The sequence below is a fragment of the Strigops habroptila genome, chromosome 5 (assembly GCF_004027225.2).
Source record: "Strigops habroptila isolate Jane chromosome 5, bStrHab1.2.pri, whole genome shotgun sequence".
Lineage (NCBI taxonomy): Eukaryota > Metazoa > Chordata > Aves > Psittaciformes > Psittacidae > Strigops > Strigops habroptila.
The window spans coordinates 28,318,142-28,333,407 of NC_044281.2; the positions used below are offsets into that span (position 1 = coordinate 28,318,142).

A 15,266-nucleotide genomic window follows, 5' to 3' on the forward strand; every position below is an offset into this window, starting at 1 on the left:
CGAACATAGTCTGAGGGCAGGCAGGGAGGCTAGACTGTGTCAGAGAATTCAGGTTTTTAAAAATAACCCCTGATGTCAGAGATGAATATGTCAGCACTATGTATTCTGAATATTAAGGAGAGAGAAAATGCAGAAAATCTTTGCTTTTTTAAAGCCCTTGTATATGTTATGCTCCTGGAGCATAGAACAACATACTGTGCAGTGTGCAGAATATCCCTAAGGGAGCCTGTGTGCGCACAGAGCAGAACCAGCTTTCATATTTAAGCATCAGGCGCTTAGAGAAGCCATGTGTTCAAGGGAAGAATGCGGCTCTGTTCAGCAGTGTATTTACTGTGTGTGTTTGGTTCTCTTGGTAACAAAATGCATTTTCTTTCAGTCACACTTGTTCGTGTTGCAGTTAGTACACCGGCCATCAGTTCGCTCTGTACTTCAAGGTCTACTAAAGAAACGCCTCCTCCCAGCAGAACATTGTATCACTAAGAGTGAGTTTCCATTTTGTGTGGGTGATGACTTTCCAGGATGCCTATGTTCAGTTGCGATAAGCTATTTCGGCTCAAGATTTACTTGCTTTTTTAAAAACCTTACGCTGTACTTGTCAGGAATTTCCAGAACATCATGTGCATAGATTAAATCCTCAGCGTCCTCAAATGTTGAGGGCTATTTGAGTGGGGGTAGCAAAGTACCAAGGGCACAAGCTTTGTTCCTAATGAGGACTCTCCCATTCCAGGAGAATCTCTCTGGCTTTCCCCCATATTTGTTTTTGACTCACCTAAAAGGCCCAGGTAGAAAGATTATTCTTTCTTTAAGGCTGTTTTGAGTGCTTGTACGGCACTTAATTTGGTTGAGGGTATAGCTGATATGCATGTGCGTGATGGTTTGTCTCTTCAGGAGAATATCCTAAATTACACAGAATACACCTGTGTGGATAAATTGTCCAGTAAGTTGGCCCTTAACAGTTGAAGTGTTGGTCTTTCAGATCTCTATGTTAGAATTTACAGTACACTTGTGTTCTCTCACACATACACATCTTTTTTCCTAAACAGTAAAGAGGAACTTCAGTAGTGTAGCAGCTTCCTCTGGCAACGCGACACTAAATGGAGAAGATGGAGTAGAGCAAACTGCTATTAAAGTGTCTCTGAAGTGTCCGATCACATTCCGGCGGATTCAGCTCCCAGCAAGGGGTCACGATTGCAAGCATGTACAAGTAGGTAGATGCCAGTGGCCTGGCAGTATTCTCTCAGCCATGTGTTGTTACAGTACCTTTAGCTTAGTTATTGTAAGATATCACTTAATGAAATGTGATTTCTTTGTGCTTATCAACCTAAATAATTACAGAATCATAGAATGGTTTGGGTTGGAAAGGACCTTAAGGTCATCTAGTTCCAACCCCCCTGCCATAGGCAGGGACAACAATTAACTATACATATATTTGATGTAGAGGGAGAAAGTAAGCTATTTGGTTTAGTTTTCAGAGCTCATAGGCTTTTCTTCATGGCAGTTTTACTTTTGACCCAGCTGTTTCAGTTAATACAGTATTTTCCTTTGATTTCTTTTTTTTTCTTCTTTCTTTCTGATACCTAGTGCTTTGATCTGGAATCTTACTTGCAACTGAACTGTGAAAGAGGAACTTGGAGGTGTCCAGTATGCAAGTAAGTGCAACCATACTACGTGAAATGCAGTTGTAGACCATTTGACCAAATTCAGATCATATTTGAGGTCATAGAGGGAGAAAAAGGAAGTGCTAGGAAGTAAGGTGTATATATTACATTTATCTAATAGTATAAAATCCAATGAGAATTCTTGCAATACTTCATTAACTGGCGGAACACTCTGGATTATTAGAAATTTAAAATCATCTCTGCAAGTCTCCAGTTCAGCTCCATCTGTGCCAGTCGATGTTAGGTGGGCATTGCAGGCTCAAGACAAGCTTGTTTCAGTGACTATCCATAGTTGATATGTACCCTAAAGTGCAGGTATTTTCTCTGGACTACCTGAATCTTTTCTAAGTTTGGCTAAAAATACCACAAGAATTGAATATCTTACTTCTTAATTTATGTATTCATACATCCAGGCCAAAATTTTTGTCCTATTTCTCTGACTATGAGCACCTGCGTTCAGATCTAAGTGCCTATGTAACTAAATCATGTCTTGTTTTGTCTTGTTCTGTCCCCATCTGTGCTGATCTTAAGTAAAATAGCTATAATACGTAGTTATTTTGAAGCCATGTTACTGTACAGCTCAAAAAAAAATCCAATTTAAAAAGAGAATAGTGCTAGCTGATGTTCACAGGAGAGATCTGCAGTGTTTGAAAAGCCTTTTAATTCACAATGTATTTCAGTAAAAAAATGATTCAAAGGATGTGAGCAGCTTGTGTGGACACACACAAGTAGATGTATTCTTATCTCATTTGTTTGATATAGAATACCATTATGCTGGCAATGCAGATGTAGAACTAAAACTGTCTGCCCCAAATAATTCCTGAATTATGTGTTACAGAAGTTGGCGGATCTCAGTCTTCTGATTTCATCACTAACCTATCCTTCTCCTATTTCTCTTTCACATGTGTGTAGCAATATTGTAACATGAGGTTTGGGGTTTTTTTCCTTTCTAGTAAAACCGCTCTACTGGAGGGCTTGGAGGTTGACCAGTATATGTGGGGTATTCTGAACGCTATACAAAAGTAAGTGAACTTACTCATTTCAGATATCCAAGACAAAGCAACTAGGAGATATGTTAATGAGTACTGATAGTCACACCAAAGTAGGTCTTAGTCATTGAACTTCAATATTCTATTTCATGGGTCCTTGGTGGAGCTGATGATACAGTGAATCAGTTTCCATCTACTTAATAGATCTTGTTTGGGTTATCTCCTGATGGCAGCCTCACCGATGAAGTGGAGGGAAGAATGAGAATGAAGAATTAAATGGTTTCTCATATTTACAAGTAGTCCTTCTGATTCACATTGGCAGACCACATAGATATGTTTGGGTTTCATTGTGTGGATAAACACAGAAATGTGCTCCCACAGTTGCCTTTTCTAAAACTTGCTTTTGGTGCACACTTGAGGAGTGAAAGATCTTGAGGTTGTATTATACTAGGTCATTTCAGAACATTTGTTACCATGCAGATTCTTATGGAAACTCTAGCAGAATTGACTAAATAATAATCAATTAATGTGCTAAAATGTTCATATTATTTTACAGCTCAGAGTTTGAAGAAGTTACCATTGATCCAACTTGCAGTTGGAGGCCGGTCCCTATAAAGTCAGATATTCACATCAAAGATGACCCAGATGGCATTCCCTCAAAAAGGTTTAAGACCATGAGTCCAAGCCAGATGATCATGCCAAATGTAATGGAGATGATTGCAGCTTTGGGTCCTGGCCCATCACCTTACCCATCCTTACCCCCTCCTCCAGGAGGCAACAACTCCACTGAATATGGTAACCAAGGTTAGTTTTTCAGCTTTGTGCACACAGGTGGTCACTCTAGAAGTCAGTGGTTCAGTCAGCTTTGTGATTCAAATATGTCAGTGCATCTTCTCGGAGCGGTGCATGAGGAAAGGAAATTATATAGCTGCAGTTCTGAAATTCTGCATCAGTCTCTTCGTTTAAGATTCATCTGTTTAGAGGGAAATATATTTTAGTAAGGAAATTGGTGCTTGTCATATTTATTGCCATGCAGCCCTCCCTGAATAACAGACATTGTATGTTACCTTATATATTCATGGCCTGCCACAATATACATATTTCCTAATTTTTTCTATCCATTTTCCTGCTGTTGCCCCCTCATTCAAGTGAAGGCTCCCAGTGCTACAGAAGTTACAAAGTAGACTCTGCTGCCTGGGACACTGAGTTTAACTTGTGGCCAGGTGGGTGACATTTGGTAGGCTACCCAGAAAGTGGATAACTTCTAAAGAGCTTTTAACTGCTTTGCAAACACCTTTGCATTAGAAAATTACTTTTGAGTTCCTCTACCCATGTACTGCCAGATTGAGAAACAGGGAATTAAATACAGGCAGCAGAGATACATTTTCAAATGACTGGTATGTTGTGAATAACTCAATTATAATGACAATTCCGAAAATATGAAACCAGAGACTGGGGTTTTTTTTTTTTGCAAGTAATATGATATGACTCAGTTCAGCTCTGGGAAAAGACCAAACTGTTCACACCATCAGAATCCCCAAATTGATTACAAGGTGATATATGTGCTTTTTGCAGGCATTTGAAGAAAAATAAAGATTGCATACAAAATATGGTTAATTTGCTCCAATGACTGCAAAACTGATGACAGATGATAAAACTTTTCAGGTTTTCAAACTGATGAATGATTACTATAACAAAGCCAAGAGCACTGAATCATAAATATTTCGCTCATTTAGTAGGAGTGAAGTGCAGTCAGAGCATGAGAACAGAGCCATCTATTCTTCGTGATCTTCTACTTCATAATCAGGAACAGACAGGGTAGTTATGTAAAGTGGGGCTTAGGGTTTGTGTAGCGGTTGCTCCCTAGACTGGTGTTTTCCTGCCTTCCCCAGTGGATCCTGTAGCAGAGGTAGTCATTGCTTCTCGGAGCCCTGACTCATCAGTGGCAGGTGAAACCCACGCTTTTCTATTTCCCGTGCAATAGGCATATCAATGCAGAGCACCAGATTATCCTAAATGTCCTTATTGGTCTGTCTCTCCACATGTGGCACAACTCTGGCTGCAGAGAAGAGGATGCTACTGCATGGCTGTAACTCCCTGGGCATACTGCCTGGCGTCTGCATTCTCCATCAATATGTGCACTGAAACTTAGTGTTTAGAATTAGGTAATGTCCTTGGATTAATAGTACTCTAGAGCAAAGTAGTAGTAGTATAACTACTGTGGTTTACGTTTGTTTATTTGGGTTTGACAGTAAGCATACTGAAGTTTAATTTCCAAATATAACAAGTACTCAGTAATACAAGACCTTATTCCAGGTCCCTGCTATTAAATCATTCCTGAGACGCAAGGCAATACCAGCTGTATTCTGTGAGACTCATCCAGTTTGCAGATTAACAAAATGAGAATTAGTAACGCTTTGCAGTATTTACATGATAGATCAAAGTCCTGACTTCTTTGAGAAATACTCTTACATGGCTAATGACTTCTGTTTGTCTGAGATTAAACTTCAGCTTGTGAAGCTGTGCTAAAGAGCAAATGATGCACCTTCTTCAGTTTGTCAAACTCCCTTCTTGTCTTAAAGCTGCTGTACTTCAGCTGACAAACTGCGGAGTCTCCATGCAAGCTCCAGAGTTATTCTGTTATTTCAGAGCTCAGTACCATCCAATTCAGATGCGTATATGAAATAGCTGAGTGGTTTCAGTTCAATTTTTGCTCTTCATAGCAAATAAGCCACCAGAGTTGGTATCTCAGTTGGAAATGTTAACACAGGGATCTGGACAGAAAAAATAGGAGAGTAAAATTTCCGTACTGGGATATGTGCTGGCTTTAGAATTCAAGTGAAGATCACTGGGCTGAGGTGGGATGGATCAAAACATACCATTGATGGTCATACGATATTTGTCCTGAAGATCCACAAGGAACTCCAGGCTTGTTGCTAGATTATAGATGTCTGGGGGTAAATCCAGATCATATGATATCAATTGGTGTGAAATTTTGGTGCTTTGGAGAACACTGGTTTAGTCTGAAGATAGGTGAATTTCATAGTCACTAGTTTTTCATTACGAGTGTGCATATCCACATGCTGGAACACAGGCTACAGGCAGCCAGTTTGTAACTCTGAAAACAAGACAAACAGATCCAAGAGTGGAAAATTGATGTTGTATTTGCAGACAGTCAAGTGAATTTTACTAGGTTTTGTGGGAAGCAAGGAGAATTACATCACAAACCCCAGCTGGACACGAAGGCCTTTTCTGCACTGTCTTAATGGAGGTTGCCTGTTTATACCTCAGTAGAGGTAAACCAGATGAACTGGTACTGTAGCATCTTCTTGATATAGTTCTGTCAATTAGCTTCATCAAAAACTGAAGTAATGCTACAATCTTACTGAGTGCGTAGAAGCATAGACTAACACAGGTGTCCTATAACTGATTTTGGATTTGGGCAGTCAGTTTCAGTTACACCAGGATGCTTCCAGATGCAAATATTCCATAGAATTTAATATCCCTTTCACTTCTCAACATGGTTAAGTTTATGTGGTGACTTGACAGTAGTTTTTCAAAATGTCATCTGTTTTCAATTAGTTACAACATGTACATGAAAGCCGAGTGCTGTTTTTCCTTCCCTATTCCTCCAGCTCGCTCCAGCAGTGGGGAGCATAATGTTGTCACATTCAGTGTTGCAGTTGCCTTGTGCTGAGCTGTGCAGGCAGGATGCCATGCTGTACAGCTTTTACAAAATACTATGAGAGATCAATGTTGGGAAACGTATAGTTTCTTTCATATCACATCTGTTTCTCTTTTAGGCAACAGTTACCAAGGTCATGGCAATTTTGACTTCCCGCACGGGAATCCCGGTGGCACGTCTATGAATGACTTCATGCATGGGCCACAGCTGTCACATCCCCCAGACATGCCAAGCAGCATGGCAGCTCTCGACAAACCTCTCAGTCACCCCATGCAGGAATCTGTAAGTAACGGTGCTGCGCACGTAGATTTTCCATTGTAGGGGTAAGGAGCTCTCATCCAGCTAACGGACTTGCCTCCTGAACTGCTTTTACTTTTTGTGGATTCCTTACTTTGGAAGTTTGTGAAATAGCATAGTCCTGAGAAAAGCAAAAAATGCTAGTTTTAGTTTCTGGCCTTTTTGAGGTTTTGGAGAAGCATTTCTGAGCTTTTTGAATTGTCATTTAAGCTTGTTTATCTGAAAGAGACAACCTGGCTCGGCGTGCTTGTGTTAATCATTGTGCTTTGCTCTGATGCCTGAAAAAAACTAGACTTCATTCCCTAGGCCAGCAGGGTCTGTGACTATCCATCTTCAGGAGACAGCTTGTTAGAGTAAGGCATTGACCGACTTCAAAGCAGGGACAATATCTTCCCTGGCTTTGTCCCTGAGGGCAAAATTTGCATCAAAGCATTTTGAGGGGGAGTTCTACCCAAGTAGCATGAAAGGCACCTTTAAGCTGTTGGGAATAGGCCGAGCATTTAGATTTCAAGGAGAGATGCTGCCACTGGTGTGAGAATGTATCAAGGTAAGAGACTAAAAGATGGAGGTTCCTCGGGTCTCAGGAGGAGAGGCAGAACGGTGCCTTGGAGAAGCAGCTTGTTCAGAGCACTGAGTTTTATATACAGACCTTTACAGATCTCCTGAAAATGGATACTGCAGCAGCTACGTGATAGAAAAGCTACCAGAAGTACTTAGCTCTTAGGCATGGCTAGTCATCTATTTTTTTTTTGTGTGTGGGGAGTGTGTACACATCCTTTTATGTTCATTGAAGTTACAGGGCAGGGACTTCATAGTGTGCTTTTAGTGCACAGGAAGGATGTTTAACTTGATAAGTCATCTGTGCCGTGTCTTTAATGAATACTAGAAAGTACAGTTTCAGAATGTAGTGAGGCAATGTGGTAGCAGATGCTCAGCAAAAGCCTACTCAGTCAATGTCTCCTCTAGCTGGCAGTGGGTTTCCCAAGGAGGATGGTGAGAAATGGGAAGAAAGGGAGAGAGAATTCTTAGCACTTGGAGATAACTCAAGTAACAAGACTGTCTGCAAAGGAAGAGTCCAGAAACTGTACTGACTTTACCACTTTACAGGCTAATAAAGGCAAGAGCAAATATGCTGCAAATTTAATTTTACGTTGGCAGATTCCACATGCCCAGCTTAAAGAGCAGTCTGAGTTACCTGCATCAGAACCAACCATACAGTATTAGTATTGAGGGGAAATTAGTATTAGTAGTGATTAGTAGGGGATTAGTATTAGTGGTGAGGGGAAATATTACCAACTTGAACCCCTCACAGCTACTTTCCTTTGAATCGAAGCCACAGGGAATTATTTTTTGCTTCCCATTACGTGACACCGACTCTTGATTTTATCAGTTAACTGCTATACCTTTGCTACAGTAGTTGCCTCAGTGAAATTTCTGAAGTGGTAGGACATGAAGTGGTTGAATATGAAAGTGAACAATCTGTGGCTTTCCGAAAATGGGACTGCTTACAGATAATAGCAAAGGGGAAAGTTTTTCAAGGCTATGCATGTTCCAGAGCTGTAAGAGGGTATTTGGGCAAATGTTAATAGGTTTTTAGTTCTGTGGGCAAGTCTGTAGCAAATCTGATAACTTGTTTATGATAGCTGGCAATTAGAGTAAACCTTTGCCTCACTTCTCCCTCATCTGTCATGATATGCAAGCTATGCTGTTGGGAACGTGAGGCAATGCTAAAGCAGGTTCCACCTAGTTTGTCAGTGGTTGATTTTCTCTAATGAGGATCAGTTTTCAGGTCTATTTAGCACAAGGGAATTAGATTGACCGTGTCAATCTGGCCATGCAGTCTTTATGCTGTGTTTGAGGACTCATAGTGCTCCCACAGTGCTTTTTTGATATTAAAAAATCTCTGCTTTCCTCTTTCTCTCTTTTTCTCCTCCTCCCTTTCTTCTCTCCCAGAAATGAACTGTTTGTCTGTAGCAGGCACTCAGGAAAGGCAGCTTTAAAATTACTGCTTTTAGAGAAATGCATGCCATTAGCACATTCCTAAATTGTGTAGCTGAATGTCTTTAGACAGACATCTCTGTACAAAAATATCTAGAAATCATGTTGCGTAATTGAACTAAGGTTTTGGGATGTTGCCTGTGCTCTCGTCTGGCTTTTTGTCATTTCTTTTTACACATTTAAGGTGTATTTTGTTTGCATCTACTATTCACTTTGACTGTTTCATGTCAGGATCAGATGTTCGGTCCTTTAAGACCCAAAGTCTATCTCTAACTGGAGCTGAACACTGCTGGGGAAGTTCCTAATTTTCCTATTATGAAGATCTATGTGGTGGCCTTTGTGTAATGGTAGGCAGAGAATGTTGATTCCCCTCAGGCATACTCCATAGGTCACCCTAGGAAATGCAGATGTGTTTGCCCAGTGTGGGTAGGGCTGGGTAGCCAGGGCTGGATCATCTGAACTACCTTATCTCAACACTGCTGTTCCACAAGAGAAAAATCAGCACCCGAAACATGACTAGAACCAACACCTCTTCCCCAGTGTAGCGTTGTGAACTATAGAACAGATGCTTCTAAGTCACTGCAAGATTGCTACAAAACAGCTGCCACAACCACATTACGTTTGATTTCAGAAATTGTAAGCAAGTTTTAGACAAAGGTAGCTATAGCTTAGTGCTTATTCCAGACAGTGTAAGGAGCGGTACATGACTGAGCAATGGATGATCATGTCATAGTTTCGTAGATTCAAGTGAGGTGATGTGAGCTGGAGCTGCTGTAAAGTCATTGCTCTTGTTTCTATTTTCACTTTTCCTCTCTCTCACACCAGCACAAGTGTCATTGCAGCCATGAAGTGATCTGGATCCAGGTACTGATGTGATTGAAAACTAATTTGGGGGCGGGGGGATAGTTTAGCTTTGCTCCATGTCAGTTTCCCAGCTGAGTTCACTGCATGCCTGCAAGGATGCACCCAATGACAAAGGCATGGATGGGAAAAGTGCCGAGATCAGCAGTAGGGCAGGATGGCATCTTTCAGTAGTTCTGCCAGCTAACCCCACAAAAGAGTTGGTAAAACTGTGACCCCAGTAATGGAGAGAGAGAGATAAACCATCAACTTAACCTGCTGATTTTTGTTGCACTATCAATTTTATCCAAGATGAAAGGAATATTGTTCTGCAGCTGGCAGGTCCCGTTGCTCTCCAGCTATACATCTCAGCACTCCTAGAGGTCACTGTTGGGCTCGTAAAGAGTTGTATTGTTTTGTGCTATTAAGCTGAAGATGTACTTTTGTCTGCTCTAAGCTTTTCTTTTATAGATAGTAAATGTTTTAAGAGTGCCAAAGTTTACACTCCTAAAAGCAAGAGGAATTACCTTCCTATGTAAGCAAAGGCAACTTTGTTAGACTCCATGATCGATAGTGTGGGTTAGTGTTTTTAAAAGAAAACGATGGGAGTTGCGCACGTAAGCTGAGCATACACAAAGTGTATTAATTAGAATGTTTTTGCACCATGGCAAACTTATCATTTGTAAGCTGAATACAAATAGAAAAATGCTAAAGCCCTGAGCATTTTGCTTTCTCACAGGGAGGCTGGTAGAGTCTGTGGCCTAAGTCAGATAGATTTCAAACCTGCGATGGCTGTTTAAGATGATGGTGGCCCTCAGTCTTACAGTGAACGATTACTGCCTATCCCGCAGTTATCGCAGGGCCCAAGATGCTGCCTTATCAACAAAATATTTATATATAAAAAATGCTTGCCTATGTAAACATAATGTAGACTTTCTAACCTGCTTGTTTTGAAATATCTCTGTGAACATACGAATGTCCTTGGTTTAAATATTGATATAGACATGGCAGTATGACTCTTGCTTTGTACATTCAGGGGTGAATTTAAAAGACTATTCAAGATGATCCTGTTTTGTTTTGTTTTGTTTTCTGGGAAAACCAAACAAACTGCTTTCCTGCTTTAGCAACACTGTCTTAAATAGCTTTTTACTTTTTATTATTATTAAGCTTTCTCAATTTCCATGTTACACACATCCTCAATGAATGAAGAAGGAGACAATACTGTTTGGATAGCATCTCCTTTCATTTTGACTTTTGCAAAGTTTTTAGGCTGCAGATACATTGACATTCAGGTGTGGTCTGTGGGCAGATTTTGTACAAGTTTACCCCTAAGGTAACAACAATAATGTTGCAGAATGCTTTTCAAATAGTCAGACTATGACCCTAATGGAGAGAAGAGTGTGTATCGGTACTTTTTAACAGTTACTTTAAGCTCTTCTATGGGAAACAGGCCCAAATGCAGTTTTGCAGATAGAATCCTGCTCATTTCCGCCAACCATCATACTACCAAAGTATTGTAAAGGATCTCTGTGTAGCTGAGTGTGACTGTCCCAGTAGATCAGTATTCAGGTTTCAGTTTTCATAAGAGTGGTGAAATGTGTTCTTTAATGCTTATTTATCTAATTTTTTTTTTTTTAATTTTGTGGGAATGTTTTGATCAAGTTTTGTAATAACCTCCCTTTTGCTTTCCAATACTGAAGACGCAGTATATAACCTTGCAGTTTACGGTGGTATCAAAGGGTCAATGCTGACATAGCATTTTGCTGGTTTCTGTTGGCTTGGCTGAATGAATTTCATGCTGTCATTGTATGTATATGTCCTTTTATTTCAGCTCCACTTTGTGGCAGTATGTAGCATTCCTCAAAAAATGTTTACATTTTTTGCTTCTCCATATACCCAATTAACATGAGACGTGATTCTGAAGCATTCACACACTTCTTTCTCATGGCACCAAGGTCAAGCCCCAGAGAATCCCCTAGCATTAAATGTGATGCGGAGTGGAAGGAAGAATTGGACTTGCGCGTTTTTGTTGCTTCTCTGTCATGTGAGAAGGACTTTTCCCCCATTCTTCTGTTACAGGGTTTGGAAGATGAATGTGGTTTGGTAGTTTATTCCCCATGGAAAATGTAAAAAATACAAAGCTTTTGCTAGAGAACTTATCCACAGCATGGATACAAAATAGAATTGTGATTATTAGCTTAGTGTAAGCTAATGCCTTGTCAGCAGGTATGCAGCCACCTACAGCAGCTCTGCTGATGGGGGGAGCTCGCTGGCTTGTTTCTTTGTCAACCATCAGATCCCATGAATATCAGCAGGGAAGATCTTCAGCCTTTAAAGGGAGTGTTGCATTCTGAAGAGAAAAGGAGGGGAGGAGTGGGGAAGGGCTGGTGTTTGCGAGATGTTTGTCGTGAGTTGAAATACAAGTAGGCAGTGATGTCAGGAAGCTACCCAGTGAGGGAGCTGAGCAGAAATGATGCATTTTCTTGGATAATCAGTTTCCTGGCATAGGAATCGTTATTCAACAAATTCTCCATTCATTCATGGATTTTTTTTTTTTTAGGACAAAAGCATCTGCCTTGCTAATGCTGAACTGTACCCATAAGCCTCCTTCCCTCCTCTTTGGGGTTGCATCTTTAAGTACAGTTTCCCACATCACAAGGAAGCAAACCAACAGCGCAAATAAAATGTGTTTATCTCCCCCTAGCAGATAACCTTCAAAAAGCTGAAACACTTCCCTAAGCATTGGGATATGGAGTTTTCTTTTCTGATGGCATTTTTTTTACTACTTTTTTTTTTTTTTTGGTCTTTCTTTTGTTGCTTTTGTCTGTTTGTTTTTGTTGTGTCTTTTTAACTTTATTTTATTTCTTTTTGTAACATGCGGTTTCAGAGTCAGGCACCGCGAGCACTGTACCTTGTGGCCTCACTTTCTTTTCCTGCTTTTTTCCTCCTCCGCAGATCCCTCATCCCGGCAGCACTGATCAGTCCCATACTTCCATGCAGCAAGGTTTGCACGTCCCTCACCCCAGCAGCCAGTCAGGGCAGCCATTACATCACAGCGGGCCTCCTACCCAGCAGTCCCGGCAGCCACCCCCGGCCGCTTCTAGCAACCATCCACACAGTGACCTGACCTTTAATCCCTCCTCAGCCTTAGAGGGTCAGGCTGGTGGACAGGGAGCACCCGACATGCCGGAGCCCTCGCTGGATGTAAGTCTGTGTCATACTATCATCTGCCTGCCATAGCGTGTGCTTCGCATCGCGGTGGGAGGGCGGGGAGGGTGTGGGAACGGGGAGCTGCTTCCACGGCACATGCCATCCTTTCATGCTTTGGTACATGGGCGCAGGTGCTGCAGCCGAGGTGACAGGGCACTCCTGGCTTGCTGGGAGAACAGTTCTGGTTTGAGCAGCTGTGTGGCACGTGAGCCATAGCCTCTTCCTAGCACCAAGACAGGCATTTCTTCAGACAGCAGTCCAGGCACCGGGGGGGGAGCCACATCCTCCCTTCCCCCTCATCGCTGAACGGGAGCTCCCACGTGCTCATGTAGACTCTGTAGTCGTCACAGTGCCTGAGTAACAGGAAGGAAACAGCTGTGTGGCTGACTGTGGCGGAGCTGTGCCAGGTGAGCTGCACGCTGAGCCCTGCAGTGTGCCCTGGCCAGTGGGAGGGGGATCTGTGCTGGCGCATGCTGTGGTACTGTCCCTGCCCCCTGCAGCCAAAGCCAGGCTGTGCCCATCCGTACCCACTTGTGCAGGCAGCTCAGCAGCACAAGTTCTTCCTCCTGGTGTGCCACATGGAAGAGTAAACAACAAGGATGTCTTCTGCCTCCTTAGTCGCTATGGGAGGAAGCTTACAATGAAACAAAGATAAACCTAGGTTTAAGGCCAAAAGTGATCTTCCATCTCTTAGCATCCATTCAGTGGAGTCGGAAGTGAATTATCTGAGGTATCTCTCTGGTTAACCACCTACCTCCTGAAATACAAATTCTGTAGCAGTAGGATTGGATTTTTGTTTGAGTCATGCGTTCCCGTATGTGTATCTTCTGTCTGTTCCCAAGTCTGCTACTGCACAGTGTAATTTTCTTAGAGAAATGTTCACCTCTGTGCCTTGGATTTATATCTGTATTTACTGTTGCTGTATACTTATGTCTTCCCGGTCACACAGGAGCACTGTGCTGGCAGGTAGCCTTGCAGAGGGGCGGGAAGGGACTAGGGGAGGGATGGGTGCACCGGTTACAGGAACAGTGCTCAGCGGAGTAACTTCTATCTGAACCAGACTGCTGCTGTTTCACACAACACGGTCAGTGCACATCCTTTGGGAACAATAGTTCATGTGGCAGTTAGAGTTCTGAACCGTTAAGGACCCTGTATGAGCAATATTAATAGGTGAAATAAAAATGACGTTTTTTCTTCAAATATTTAAGAACACAAAGTATGCTGTTATTGCTCAGGCACTCATTCGTCGGCAAAAAGCAAAGTAGAAAAACCTCTGCTTTTATCACAGTACCGTGGTTGTCTCTGATGGGGGTATGCTAGGTTCTTAACAGGAGGCTGAAATTATCTTAGCTAAATGAGAAGGCAGTGTGGGGAATATAGTTCCCTGAGCTATAGTTCCCTGTATCTGTGAGCTCAGTCACAATCAGATGGATTATTTTAATGGGTTTAACCTTCAGCAGCTGTGTTGTGGAACCAGGCTGGATAAAGTTCCATGCAGCAAACCAAACAGGGGACTGTACCATGGGCAGGCAGCTTGGTCCGCTGCCTCCTGGCACAGTCACATTAATTCTTTAGGGCTTAAGTGTGATGCAGTCTAAGGTTTAACCTAGGATATAGGACATACATTGTATAGATACAGATACAGGTGATCTGCACTCATACCTCAGACAGCAGAGGCATCAGAGAAAAATGACTGATTAGACCTCTTGAAGTATTCACTCCAGGAGCACTGGGTGCACCTCTCCAAATTCTGCCCCTAAGTCTAGCATGTTCTTCTGCCTGTCTCCCCTCCCTGGCGCTCCTCTGTCTCTTACCACTGCTCCAGCACAGCACCCTCAACTTCCAGCAAGTCTGTGCTGAGGTCTCTGCTTTCCACACCAGCCAGGCAGGAGGCAGGCTGTGCTGGCTGGCCCTCCGACCAAGGCAAGCCGAGGTCACCTTCAGAGCTTGGAGGACTTCCTCTTCACAGATACTGAGCATCTTGTTTAAAACCTACACTTTTCTAAAAAAATATAATATTTAAATCCTGTGTATACAAGAATGAGTCTCAGAGACGTTACATTAATTTTTCAAGAATTGAGTTGTAAAATCATAGGACAAATGCAATCATTTTTTACTTTATACACATTTGGTAGGGCCACAGTTTTCTTTTGGGTTTCTGTACGAGGTATTCATAAATCATGATAGCAGGTGAAATACATTTAAGCCTTACATCTTTAGTCTAGAACTACGACAACAGTATTTTTGCCATGAATAAGAGGAGTCGGTGTTTTAAGAAAAGCATTCCTCTGGGAGATTCTGTTTGTGTAAACTTAACTTTGTGGTTTTTTCAAAATGCTTAGGAGGTAATAAACTTCTTTCTGCATTTCATGGTTAGCTTATTGAAAGATATGTTCATCCGTATAACATTAGAAGATGAAGCTGCATTTGCACAGGAGTAACAGAAGCATATAAATGTAATATTTGCATGCTAAATGTGATGCAGCCAAGCTTTTCATTTTATAGTATTCGAAAACAGAACAACTTCAAATGAATTTCTCGTACCTGCTATTAAGTTTCTTAAAGCAGTCCATATTTTTGTGTCTTTGC

General features: G+C 41.8%; 1 protein-coding gene across 20 annotated transcripts in view; it reads left to right on the forward strand.

Annotated features, from left to right (window-relative positions):
• ZMIZ1 (zinc finger MIZ-type containing 1) overlaps positions 1 to 15,266 on the forward strand; it is a 349,016-nt gene that overhangs the window by 328,172 nt on the left and 5,578 nt on the right. For 18 of the 20 annotated variants that reach the window (XM_030487165.1, XM_030487158.1, XM_030487164.1 and 15 more), the window contains 7 exons: positions 377 to 482; positions 1,044 to 1,204; positions 1,582 to 1,649; positions 2,612 to 2,680; positions 3,204 to 3,451; positions 6,451 to 6,614; positions 12,423 to 12,671. In XM_030487165.1, coding sequence (XP_030343025.1) covers positions 377 to 482; positions 1,044 to 1,204; positions 1,582 to 1,649; positions 2,612 to 2,680; positions 3,204 to 3,451; positions 6,451 to 6,614; positions 12,423 to 12,671 — 1,065 coding nt within the window. The remainder of the gene's footprint in view (positions 1 to 376; positions 483 to 1,043; positions 1,205 to 1,581; positions 1,650 to 2,611; positions 2,681 to 3,203; positions 3,452 to 6,450; positions 6,615 to 12,422; positions 12,672 to 15,266) is intronic. The other 2 variants (XM_030487167.1, XM_030487168.1) reach the window with 1 other exon arrangement.